Here is a 13,731-nt window from a genome sequence, read left to right as displayed (position 1 = left end):
TCAGGGTGAGTTCATTAAAAAAATGCAACAGCTATAGAAGACGTTTTTTTGTTTTTTTTACATTTCACTACATTTTGCACCATAAGGTATCATTAAAATTGTCTTTATGTTGAGGTTGCAGTAATCCCATGCGCACAGAGAAAAAAAAGCTATTTTTGTTTAAAGATCACTATGGCAATCTTTTTAAGTTCCCGCCAAATCAAGATGAAATTGGGCTGAATGTGGCCCCTGAACTAAAATGTGTTTGACAGTCCTGCAATACAGTCATTAATACTTCTCGTACTGCATCAATATGGTACAGACCGGGGCATTGTACAGATATTTTGAAGGGAGCAGCTTTAGTTCTTCAGGAGTTGCAGTTAAATCTTAACTGGTTCCGTGGTGTTGAAAGGTTACTATTTGAATCACAATTATCAGACACAACAAAGAAATGCGAGCAGTTGACTGAGTGAACTGAAACATCATCACTCATGTCAAGAAGAATGAGAACTTCAGTGATCTTTTTCTTTCATGTGCCCCCCCCTCTTAAAAATAAACTGCTATAAGACAACATGTTGACGTGTGTTCAAATATTTAAAAGTTACAAAGTAAAGTATGCTGAGAAGTGAAAGGACCGTGTCTCCAGGGTTTTATTTTGCATAAACAGGAGGAACTGAATCTCCCCACCGTACAATAAGTGTGTTGTTTCAGTATATTCCAACCAGTCAAACCTGGTTAGTTTTCCCTGGCAGTCTACCTGTGGTTAACCGTGTGTCTCCGACAGCTGTTACAACACTTAAGTGAGCGCTTCACGGCCCCCGGTTTGTCTTCCTATTCTACACATTTTCTGCTTGACTGTTTGAAGTTATTGATGACCTTTCTGTTTTCCACATCACTAAACCCTTTCATGCATCAGTGGGCCAGGGCCCTGGTACTCAGATCTAATCTGCAATATTCAGCTGGCAGTTAGCGCTGCGTCGGAAGTGATGAGTTGATCCGCTGTGTTTGGCCCCCCCTCCCGCTGATTATACATTGAAACTTTGAAGAGATGGTGGACAGTAAATTATTGTGACTTTTTCACTGATGCTTTTTATTCCGTTCAGATATCAATATAATTATTTTAGAAGGCCAGTTTTATCACACGCAATCCACTTCTTCCTCAAACTATAGGAGCAACAAAAGGCTTAGCAGATAATAGGTGACTGTAACGGAGTAATTAAAGAAACAGAGCTGAGCTCTTGCACAGTTTACAGCTTTTACACCAGTCTTCTGCTTGCACAGATACCTTGTTGGTCTGAGACGGATTACAGTCATTGTTCTTCCACGCGACGGACTGAAAGAATGCATTTGAATCCGCTTTTGAAAAAATTGATAGTGCTAATTAAGTATAAACTTGTAGATAGCCGTTTTGAGTGAAAAACAATTGCTCACATTATCTGGAGCATAATTTGTTTCTCTTGTCGTAAATTCTTCTGACATTAATGTTCAAAGTCTTGGAAGCGGCCAGACGGTATCTGTTATAAATTACAACAACGTGTTTGGGGAGGATATAACTCTCATAAATATAAATTTGATCCAGACCCCCCCCACCCCCCCACCCCCCTCCCGTCCTCACAAAAAGCCTGTCCTCTTGACCTGATATGAGAGTCAGGGGTTGCTCAGATGTGTGTGTGTGCGTGAGTGATTGTGTGTGTGTGTGTGTTTCACATGTGAGGTGGCCGGTGTTTGTGCACATACCCGTAAAAGATAGAAAAAAGAGCCCTCACAGAGTGAGATCCTCTAGCCATGGAACATCATTTAAACTGTCCGAGGGAGGCCAGTGGGACGGCGACAAGACAAATTTGTGAGTAATATGAAAGCAAAGAATGTGGCGAGCCATGAAGTGCTCACAGAACAGCAGCACATCAGGGACAGCGGCGGGTAACGCGACTGACCTGTCAGTGATTGATACGTCCAGCGGTGGGCTACTGGTAATAGTTCCTGCAGCATTAGGACAGGACATATTTCAAGCCTAAGGGGTGCATATCAGCAGGCCAGTGATTACGGCAACATAAACAGGAGTGCAGGAAAGGTCCCCGTCTGACAGAACAATAAACTAATAGCGATGTCACTGTCCACCCCTCCTGCCCTCCCCCATGGCACCGGCACCGCTGTGCGAGAAGTAACGGCGCGGTTTAAAGAGCCCAGAGCACCGGGGGCCATTTTTTATTTGGGGGGGATGATGGCCTGCAACTGATGTCATTATGAACCTTAAATCAACTTTCTGCTTGCTTGAACATGGTCACCTGGGTACAGGGGGACAAGGACAGGAAAAGGTTGAAGAGCTCGGCCTGTCTCGGTGCCAGAGCTACCTGCCGAGGCAAAATTGAGTTGAGAGGCCGGTGATCAATCAAGTGTCCCCAACAACATACATTTTTTAAAGTGCTTGTCCGTATTTCCCGCCCGTAATGAGTGGAATAGTTGTGTTGAAAAATGGAAAGGCAGAAGATAAACCAATCCGGCATTTAAAGGACGGACAAACCTGGGGACTCCAGGAAAGAGGATTTACAGATCAATGTCATTACGAGTCGCCCAGTAATCAGATGGAGGGCGGAATTCAAGAACTCAGAAAATGTAATACCCAGCAAGACATTTGTGTAATGACATTTTATTGTCACTTATGTGGAATCATGAGCCATAGCTGTTGTTGGCTTTGAAGAGGTTAGGGTTAGAGCGGGGCGAGGCGAGCAATAAAAACTACAGAGGAGATCCAGAAGGAGACAGGTCGGTCCCACTCCGTTAGCTCCCTCATCAGAGCGGTCCATCCGCCGCGGTTTCATCCGAGTAAACAGTGGTGCTGGGGTCACCGGGACTGCTGGGTAATTGAGCCGGCGCGGGCTGCCCTGTCAAGCACATCGGCTAAAAATACATCGCCCACTGTCACCGGGCACCAAGTGGGGGGAAAATGATTGTTCCCGCTGTCGGAGCGCAGGACACTCGCATCATCCGTGACCTTCCCCTTCTCAAAACCTCCCATCACACAAAGAAGAAATAAAACTTTTACAGCAAAGTCTCCCCGTGCCATCCGAACAACAATGGATCCTTTGATAATGCAACTTGAAACCAACAAGCGGCGGATTAGCATGCTCCAGCACCGAGCACAGAGTTAGGCATGTTTAGCCTGTCACGGACGTGCACTTCGATTAGGGCACATCAAGGCATTGAGGAGAATAAGGGAGAATACGGACGGACAGAATAGAGCGAGCGTGCAGAAATATTCGAATGAGGAAAGACGCTCCTTGGAACGTGGAAAGGTTATTGATTTGTCCTGCAATCATTTCCTGCTCTTTGATATGCAAACGATCTAGTGTGAATTTACAGCAATCCTATCAGACTCATTTCACAGTTCTTAGCCCCCGCGTCTCTCCGGAGTCCTCCGCCTCATTAGGCCAATGTTCTCCATTACCAGCATAATTAAAATCTTTAGTAGCTTATCAAATTAAAAATATTTTTTGCTGATCGTATTGAGATCTTCACCTCACAGTTATTTTCCACAACAGGAATAAATTAAGACTAAGCATTTTGCACACAATGTGTTACAATCTGGCGCTTGAAAGGGAGCACTTCTGGTATCTATAGAGCTGGTGATGAGAAACAGGGAGGAGGGGAGGGGATCCGCTGAATACACCCCCCCCCCCCCTTCCTCTTCTTCAGTAGATAAGCATGTGCAAATCATCTTTCATTCTCCGGCGCTCATTTTGAGAATGGATTTAATTAATTGTAATGTTAAACGAGTGGTCTTGCCCATTTGCTCTGTGGTTAAACTCGCCACAAATCCAAGAGCTTCTTTCGCCCTGACTAAAACACGGGAGGCTTATTTAAACGCGGAGTTGAATCCACTGTACAAATGCACAAATCTTCAGCCATTACATCTTTCAGCGCCGCTAAAGCGAGGCTCGCCCCACGTGTTGACGGAAAGCACGAGTGGCCACAGACTCCAGCCCCGCCGGGTTTAATCTTATTCTACACATCGGCTTCATCCTCATTTGTGTCAAGTGAAAGCAGACACACTGTAGACGGACACACATATATTTGTATAAATGTATTGTGTGCCAACAAAGGCTGTGTGCTCCGAGACATGGGAAGCAGGGTGCACAAACACGGCATTATCCTTCTTCATCCTGAGTCTGGCCCTGAGTGTCGGGATTTCCGTCACTCACAGGCAGAAAACACACACACACACATATGCACACACACAGAAAGAAAAAAAAATGTCTTCCGTCTTCAAGGGATTTTATTTTATTTTTTTTTTCAAAGGGCTATGTGAGCTGCAGTGTGCTTGACTTGTTAAATGAGGTTTAAGTCTTCTGTGTCAATTGGAGGCGGTGCACAGCTTTAAGTATTTTGCACATTAATGCGCTTTCGAGAATATTACCCCAGGGTCCTGTTTCTCAAGGAGACATGGGGTGGGATGTTTTCTAGTGTTGCTATTGTAAACTTTTTGTGTGTGTGTGTGTGCGTGTGTGTGTGTGTTTGCGTGTGTTCTGCGCATCTCTGTTGTTGTCGGGAGAAAATGATGGTGATTATTCGGATTTCATGCCTTGTCTGGATGTTAATTATTTACTCTGGGCATGAAATTTGCGTGAATGCCAGGGATTTGTGTATACAAACACGCTTCGGATCACAGGGAAAAAATGGGAGGGAGGAGAGGAGGAGGAGGAGGAGGAGGAGGTGGGGAGAAAGGGGAGCTCTCGGTGCATTACCCTGTAGTGGAATATTTTCTAATTAATACTCGGCTTTGTTTATAAACGCTTTGATTTAATTAGGCGATGAAGAAGAGAGTTGGATTAGCTGTTAATTGATTTAATTATCCAATTTGTTTGTCTCAGGCATGATTCCAGCAGAGCTGCAACAACTGTGGAAGGAGGTAACGAACGCTCACGTGAAGGATGAGCACAACAACCACAGCAACAACAACAATGGCCACCGGGGCCTCGACCTGTCCTCCCCGGCACCGCCAAAGAACCCCCACCTCAACCAGCACGCCTCCATCAACGGGCAGTACATGAGTCACAAGAGAGAAGTGTGAGTTCCTCTGCCTGCTGGACATTTATTTGCATGCATCTCTGAAAAAAATAAGTGAAAGCATCTTAAAAATGTCTCACACTTTAACCCAGCCAGGACTCTGCCTGTCGCCTGCTATTTGATGACATGAATCAGTCTTCATTATCTTCCTGTTATAAAGAAAGTAGAATTCCTATGTGCCATTTATTTGAATGATGTGTTTCTCCCACGGACATGCAGGGATTACTATTCATTTTGAGACTATTATATGTATTCATGAAATCATTTTTCTGAGTGTCTTAACATACACCTGGGGGATTTCATGTGAACACCAGGAAAGAATCCAGGCGTCTACATCTGAATCTGCATTATCTTCACACTATCAATAAGAGTTCCAGCACACATGCCCTAATGCAGTTACATGTTGCGAGGCGCAGCTGTGAATCTGGTTGCATTTCCTCAATAAGAAATATGCAGATAAGCGTTGCAGAAAAATAAATACTTCCTTGTACCCTGTGAACTTGTTGACATGTTGTATCAACCTGTCAATTTTGGAAAAGAACAAAAAAAAAACCACACATAACAAGAACAACAAGCTATTATGTGCTTGAAAAAGCAAACACTGGGTGTATCATATTTTCATAAGCAGCATGAATCATTGGTAAAAGGCGTTTGCTCTCTGAGTCTGTGTGTGTGTGTGTGTGTGTGTGTGTGTGTGTGTGTGTGTGTGTGTGTGTGTGTGTGTGTGTGTGTGTGTGTGTGTGTGTGTGTGTGTGTGTGTGTGTGTGTGTGTGTGTGTGTGTGTGTGTGTGTGTGTGTGTGTGTGTGTGTGTGTGTGTGTGTGTGTGTGTGTGTGTGTGTGTGTGTGTCTTTAAGGAAGGAATTAATTTGGCATCTTACACGTTTGCTTGTTTTCTTGCACCGAAGCCTGATCTTTGAACTGCTAGTGAGGAGCCTCCAGGCACCATGAGCTCACTGCATAACATCTGACTTGTGTTTCAGTGATCAAAACCTATGCGTCATTATGAAAGCAGTGGAGATGAAAACATGTTTAGCGCAGTAAACCGGCGGGCCTTTTAGAGGTGAAGACGGGCTGCTGGTGGGGAGGTGGAGGATGTGAATGACACAGAGAGGATGCGCTACACTGATGGAGCCAATGGATGGCTGCTATTTCTTTTCAAGTCGCGGTATTAATAGATTTGTGACTCCGTACCTGTGCGGGCTCATCCCCTTCGCTGTGTTTTAAAGTTATCATGCTGCCCTGTCAGTAGAGGGGAAAAAAAATTTTCCCCCAAATTTGGACACCAGTATTTCTCAAAGTCGGCTTCCAGTCCCTTCATGCAGTGTCTGGCTGAATGTCTGGCTTTTTGTGGAGTTAACTGACAAATCGCAGGGGGAGGGTATTGACTCGTTCACTCCATCACACGTTGTCGCAAGCGAGCAAACAAGGTGAGCACCGGTGGCAGGGAGAGAGGAGAAAAAGGGAGGGGAAAAAAAAAAAGGCATGAAGCAGCCCCAGCTGAGGGGCTCCATGAAACATCGGAGAAGACATAGCGCGAGAGCTGGCAGCCCTCCTTTGCCTGCTCGCTGACTGTCAGAGATTAAAGAAGATGTCAGCAGCAGTTTAACACGAGCTTAAGTGAAGAAGGCAGCCTCAGCCTTGAATGTTCCTTCGCCGTATCTTAGATCTGTCAGAAAAACCAAAGCAGGTGATTCTCATCCAGCTCCATCTGTTCCAGGGAGTGGATCACCTCACCGCACTTCCACCGTTTACTAAGAGCTGAGACAAAACAGTCCCCATTAAAAGCCGAATGATGGTAATTTAGATCCACACCACCAATAATCCCCCCTTCTGTTAATTTTGGGACTCATAAATCGCACAACTATCAAGAGCATTATTTCCCCTCTTTTGATGATGCAGACTCAATTCTAATCAGACTCTATGGGAAGGGGGAAAATATTATTAAGTATGATTATTCTAAGCAAGGCTCTGAGAAAAACGTCTGTGTTATAATCCAGGGATTTGAATAATCAGGTTGAAGATAATGGGCTGGGCCGGCCCGGGCGTAAATAGAGAGCATCCACTCATCCTCCCAGCGCTGAACTTAATGAACTTTTAATTGATGCGGTTTGGCGAGTCCTTTTGTCATGCAACAGAAACAAGCCTCTCTGCTGATGGGCCTGTTTTCCCCCGGCCGGTTTCAGATTGGTTTACAGCAGACCCTAAGTACCATGTAGTTAGTTTCATGTGTCATATAAAAATCTGCCCAGGCACAACGACGCCTGCAACTAAAACCTTAAGTGCATCCACAGGAATCACTCACCGGCCTCGCACTTCCGTCTTAAGGAAGGAGGAGAAATTCAATCACTGCCGGCTTGACACGCCGAAGACGAGCCACGCGCCTGCTTTTTAAGTTTTCTCAAGGAGCCGTCCGCCGAGGCCAGGCTGGGGTTTGTGTTTGTCTGAGTAGCATCTCCGAGTACGACCGGAGCACTCAGTCACTCAATCTTGTTTCCCAGCCCGCGAGCCACGACGCACACAGATAGAGATATATCTACACCCCTGTGAGCCGGGTCATCCTTATTCAATGATCTGCTTATTTAAATCAAATGCGCCTGATCTGTATCTGACACAAATTCCCAATACAGTGCTGCATCAGCTTTGCGTGAGGGAGGGGCAAGAGGGGGAAGCATCCTCGCAAAGCGCCTGGCCCACTTTACTTCCCAACAACCATCAGTAACCACAGCTCAGGGACTGTAACACTGCAATCTGTTAAGGAGATAAATAATCAGATTTGGCACTGCACTCCCATTTCTTTCCTGCCTTTCATTCGTCTTACACACACACACACATATAGACACACACACACACAAAAAGGATAATTAAATCATTTAGGGTAACGTGTGTGCAGTGGCACCGGGAAGCTTCGAGTGGATGGTAGCGGGTGTGGAAGTGGCAGGACATGTATGGAGGCAGAGCTGTTGTGACTGAGGCCAGGCTATAACCTGGCCTGAGTGGACATTAATCCCCCCCCACCCCCCACACCACCCCCGATCCATTGATAGATTGAGTCCATCAGCCCCCTGAATACCGTAGATCTCCACTCGTTTATGGCTCAGAGCATCTCATCAAAATAAGTGAGGTAGAAAACAACTGGCTCGCAGCTGTCGGCATCATCCCGCCGTGCAGCCGCTCCTGTCTGTCTACACATAAACACAGAGCAACACCTGGAACGTTCGCACTCTGCCTGTCCGGGTCTATAGGCACTTTAATGTTGCCTGTGCTCTAAAGGGAAGCTGATGACATGCTTTTCCTCATTGCTGGTACAAGATCATTAGAGTGTTGTTCCCCCTCTGGGCTGCCTGACAATAATAACATCCCGACAGACCTGTCGTGGGTGCAAGCCAGATTTAACTGACTTTAACAGATTTTACTCAGGGAGCTGCTCGTTGCTTTTTTTTTTTTTTTTATCCCCCAAAACATAGTCTCAAATGGGAGAAAACCCCATGAATCCTGCACTCTTCTCCTATTACACTAATGTAGCTCATTTGGTGTAAATTCTGTCATTTACTAACTGTTTAGCCATCCACCGTTTAAAAGGGCTCTTCTGCCGCCAGCCCCTCGTAGCGCTTTGTGCTCACCGATTCCCAGCGCTCTCCACATTTCAATATCTTATTAATACAGAATTAACCAACAAGCCTTCGCGCAAAGAACTGAAAAAAAGGATCTCTTTAAATTAAAACCCAAGCGTTACCTTCGCCAGTCCACACATTTCCTTGTTAAAAACTCATTATAATGGGTCTTCCGCCGTCTATTTATTAGCTGTATCAAAACAGAGGTCTTAATGTGAATGCATAATTCATAATTGAATAAAAAAAAAATCTGACTTTTGAAAAAGGGAGGGGGGGGAAAGCTGCTAACCACATTCATGAATGCTTGACTGCTTCCTAATTGCAATGCAATTATCACATGTTATGAACAATGTGAACTCTTAAGCAAGTAATTATAACACAAGGAAACCTGTGACGACCTTTAAAATTTCCTACTTGAGGTACAGCTTTGCTAACATTGATACAAATGAGATTTTAATCTGAACATCAGTTTGTTTAATCCTGCAAAATTGGCACTCCGCGGTTAGATTGGTTTTCTTTTACACTAATTCATTTTTGAAATCACAACAGATGGAAGATTGGATGAGAAATGCAAAAAAAAAAAGGGGGGGGGGGATTTCCAGTGTTTGTTGTTCTTTGCCTTGTGATTTTTCATCCCTTAAGATATGCCCAGAAGTTGCAGAATTCAGCATGATCTCTCATTGAATCCATGTATATCAATGAGATTGTAGGTGCCAGTGTTAATCCCAGGTGGCGACACAACGATGAATCTCCTTATCTGTCTTAGAGAGCAGGTCTCGACGCTGCAGGAGGAGAAGCAGCAGCATTGTTGCTCGCGAGCCGCCAGAAGCACAGGTGGTAGCGATATAGGCCAGTCCCCCAGGCTCTTGTAGCTGAAAGTTGTGTGTCTTGTATAGTGCCTGTGTCCATATGGCGGCCTGTCTTGCTCTCTTAGCAGACGCTGCCTCCACACAGGCCTCGCTCTCAGCTCCGATTGTGGTTAGCTGCGCTTCCACGTCTCTCGCCATATGGAAGATGTTGTAAAGTTTGTTTTTCCGGGGATGTTCCTGTTATTTAGACTGATTGTACGAAGCCATACGCTCCCCATAGATGCGTGCCTGTCAGGCCTCCCCCTCCCCTGGTGACATGGATTGGTCAGTAGATGAATTGATACTGGGCAGGAGGGAGGAGGATGTTTACAGTTTGCACACGGTGTGAAAGCAGGGGTGTTTGAGATTGTGGCGCACTCACTCCTCCAGGTGGGCTTCCAGACATGATGCAGCAGGCAGCACAGGAAAAGCCCCCCTTCCCTCACCCACTCACCCTCCAGCAGTCTCCATCAAAGCTGCTTCCAACATGGTTCAGTTGGTACTAAATAATTACGTATTGATCTAGTCACAACAAGAATCCCCTTTTTGGAGGCCAGGATCACACAGGTATTCTGATCCCCGCGAAGCTCAAGGTTCACAGATCAAGTAGAGGTCAGCGCTCCTCATGTGGAAACAGGATACAGTGCACACAGGGAGGCGCGAGGCCAGGCGTCATCTTTGACCTCTCGTTGTGTTGCGGGGGAAACTTTGGATCTGTTTTTTGCTGATAACGCGCTCTCTGAATTTCCTCCTCCAGATGCACGCTAGAAGAGCCCACCCCTCACAGCCACCCCCTCTACGGCCACGGCGTCTGCAAGTGGCCCGGGTGCGAGGCCGTGTTCGACGATTTCCACTCGTTCCTCAAGTAAGTAAAAACCCGGGCAGGGGGCTGGACGAGCGTTTCTATCACAGTTTGTTTGTCCTCTCGTCAGGTCGATTACACGTCTCGTGATCCCCGGCGACTCAAGGGCTCTGCAGGTGCAGCCGGTTGTTATTCCTGAGTCTGGGTCGGTCCTCTCTCCCGACAAGGGTACTGTGCTGGGGTCTCCTTCTGGGAGCGGCATGGGCCTCTAATTCCTGTGATAAGTGCTGTTCTCATGGTGACGGGGGCCATTTTTCCCAAACAAACAACGGCGGGATGTTTATCTGTGGCAGCTCACACTCAGGGCGCTCGGCATGTTTGCCCTTGTCACTGGACATGGGGGGATTGCTGGATGTGTCTTAAACCGCCTCGCTCGGCTTTTCCTACCCTCCTTCCAGCGCTTTATTTGTTCTCTCTCTTCTGTCTTCATGCTTCACTGCTGTGACCCACTCTTTACTTTGCAGTGTTATTTTATTGGAGGCAAGGGGGTGTTTTAGGCTTTCCCAGCATGCCTTCCTCCTTGTAAATTTTCAGAAGGAATCACAGTACAATGAAAACAATAAGTTGAGGTGACGTGACTTTCTTTTAAATTTTTAGCACTGTCTGTACTGTAAGTGTAATGAAGACGAACGAGTCTGGTTGCAATGCAAAACTACAAGTTTAGCAGGTGCAACCGTCACCTGTCTTTCTGCTTCTGACTGTGGATAATCTCATGAACTTGTAATTAACATAAATTACTGCATTACTTATGTAATTCACATAAATAGATTTTAATCTGAATCCTTTGGCTCACAAAGGTTCCTGTTGGAGTCGTTGTGTTTCTTTCACATCACCTGGGTGTTTTTCTCTCAAGTGATGCACTATAGATGTGATTCGCTGAAAGTTATATTCAGTATTATCACTTTTGCTTTCCACCGCTTGCTGAAATGTGCAGTAGCTGTAGGATTAGCCACGGGAAGGAGAGGTGTTCGAGAAAGCGAGTTTTGCTGAGAAGTATGCACAAAAATCCAACGCGATAGTTCTCATGGGAAAAATTGGGACATAGTGTAAGCATTTGAGCATTTTAGAGTTAATTGAAAGTTTCACCGCCCAACATATTAGAGGTGACAGCTTTGATTTATTTGCCTCATATTAAAGGGGAGGTGCTGGTTTTAATTGGTAGTGTCAGACTGCTTTCTGGTTTCAGTTGAAAACGCACTGTTTTTGTTGTTTGGGAGTACACAGAGATTTGTATGATCAGACGAACAAGTTGTAGTGGGACTACAACTTGTTCGCCTGATCATACAAGAATATCGACTGGGATTCATGACACCCTTGAGGCCGCCATTGTTCTTATTGTCCATCGAGTTGCGAGTGTGAAGATGTATTTACTACGGCCATGGTGTGCATGTAGAGTAACGGCAAGTTCCACAGAACCTTTTCAAAAAGTCGCTTTCTCCCCCTCTTCCACACATAGTTGGAGAAAAGTATCACCTTGGGAGCTGTTTTCAGCAACAGCCAAAATGTAACCAAACTTTTCGTTTTCACTTGAAAATGCCGCGTATATGAGGCCTAAGTAGCCATTGCTAATGTCGGTAAGACTCGCCCCCTAGAACAGGATGAGCCTTCAGGTACTACATGCTCTTTTGTAGAACGAGTCAAAAAAATCACAAACATCATATGACAATGTTCTTGTCTGACATTTGTTAAGCACAGTTCGTATACAAATATAACAACCAACGAAAAGATTCACGCCATGAGGTCTTGACATATCACCTGCTTGACGTGCCCAGTCTAACCTGTTTGACCTTTGTTTCTCTCTCTCCCCGGATACAATCAGACCCCCCCTGTTCACTAATCAACTCTGTGCGCGACTCGCTCTCGGTAATCCAGCACATAACAGCGCCATGGTTACGGAGGGGATGAAAACATCTGTGTTGTGGCAGCAGATCAATGGCTCACTGTCACCCCGGATTAGTCGCACTTTAAACAAGATATGACACAATTCCATTATCCTAAAACCAGCACTCAGCGAACACACAGGTTCCCCGCAGACGCAGCACAGCCGAGCACAGAAAAGCGCGGAAAGTTTGAGAAAATCAGTTTGCGTGTGCAGTGGGTTTACGTTTTGAATTTGATGGAATAAGCATTATATAACATTGACTTATGAAGGCATCTTACGCACACTCTCACCATATTTCATATTTTGGGTGTGCCCGCTCAAATCTATCACTATTTATTGTATTCTGACATTGCCTCACCCTTTGTTTATAGAACAGAGGAGAATTAAATTCAGCGCGCCTGCTCGAGCCGGGCCTTAAAAAGTCTCTAAGTGCACTCCGCTCTGTTTTTACAAGTGTTTTTATCATGGCAACATCTTGTTTACTTTAGTTGCCTGCTCCAACTGCTTGGAACATGTTAAGAAAACATTCGGGGAGAGTCTCCACAAAGCCGCCTTTGTTTAACAGCAGGCGAGAGTGCGAGCAGCTCACCAAGGTGTTAACTCTCAAAACCCTTAAGCACTTCCACATGAAAAACCCCGGCAAGCCGACACCGTGGGCCTCTGAGAAGAATCAAAAATAAAAACAAAAGAATACATCGGCCATTGTGGAAGAGCAGTCTCCTAAAGGTGGAGAGCACAGGCGAGTCAGCAGAACACGGTGTACTGAGCAGCAGACGGAGGGAAAGGTGAGGAGGACGCTAACGCCAACCAGATTGCGGCGCCGCATGCCAACAGTAACAACTAACACAGGTCTGAAATGTTGTTTTAAACTGCCTGTGTATTTATTTTATCTTTTAAAGAAAACATTACATACCTCCACGCACTATCTCGATAAATACAGAAAAAGGGGGGGGGGGTAGGCCCAGGATCCCTGTTCCTGTTTTCAGGCCCCGTGCTCTGGAGGGTGGGGCCTGCTTCTTCTTTTTTCTTTCTTTCTTTTTTTCTTCCTGTAACGAGGGTCAGGACCCGTTCTCCTCAGTGTCCAGTCAAGAGGTCAGAGCCAGTGAAACCCTGCAGTGCCCTCTAGTGCTGCTCCGTCTGTTTTCCGCCTGCAGCCCCTCAAACCACGTCAGTCCTCACTGACCAGCTCGCTGCTGTTACACTGCTTCTGTTCTACCTTTCTATTCGTCGGCCATTAAATATCTGGCATCTGCTTTCCCAGTCCAACATATACTACTTTATTCCATTCAGTCCTATTCTACTGTCCTATCCAATTCTATTCTTTGGATGATATTCTTCTGTACTCTATTTTATCCATCCTATTTTATTCGATCCCATATTTTCTATCTTTTCATTAACCTCATATCATTTGCCAGTTCTATTGTTTGCCATTGTATGATTATATCTATTATGTAAATTTCTTTCCCATACCGACAGAATAGAAG

At 45.5% G+C, this 13,731-nt stretch overlaps 1 protein-coding gene across 4 annotated transcripts in view; it reads left to right on the top strand.

Moving 5' to 3' along the window:
• Positions 1-13,731, top strand: part of foxp1b (forkhead box P1b) — a gene marked incomplete at its 3' end in the record, with an annotated part of 199,229 nt that overhangs the window by 169,076 nt on the left and 16,422 nt on the right. For all 4 annotated transcript variants that reach the window (XM_080495079.1, XM_080495078.1, XM_080495077.1 and 1 more), the window contains 2 exons: positions 4,848-5,043; positions 10,261-10,368. In XM_080495079.1, the coding sequence (XP_080351205.1) occupies positions 4,848-5,043; positions 10,261-10,368 (304 nt within the window). The remainder of the gene's footprint in view (positions 1-4,847; positions 5,044-10,260; positions 10,369-13,731) is intronic.

This window comes from Blennius ocellaris (genome assembly GCF_963422515.1).
Source record: "Blennius ocellaris genome assembly, chromosome: 4".
Lineage (NCBI taxonomy): Eukaryota > Metazoa > Chordata > Actinopteri > Blenniiformes > Blenniidae > Blennius > Blennius ocellaris.
The sequence above is the reverse complement of the archived record's forward strand: the minus strand, read 5'-3'. Positions and strand labels throughout refer to the sequence as shown.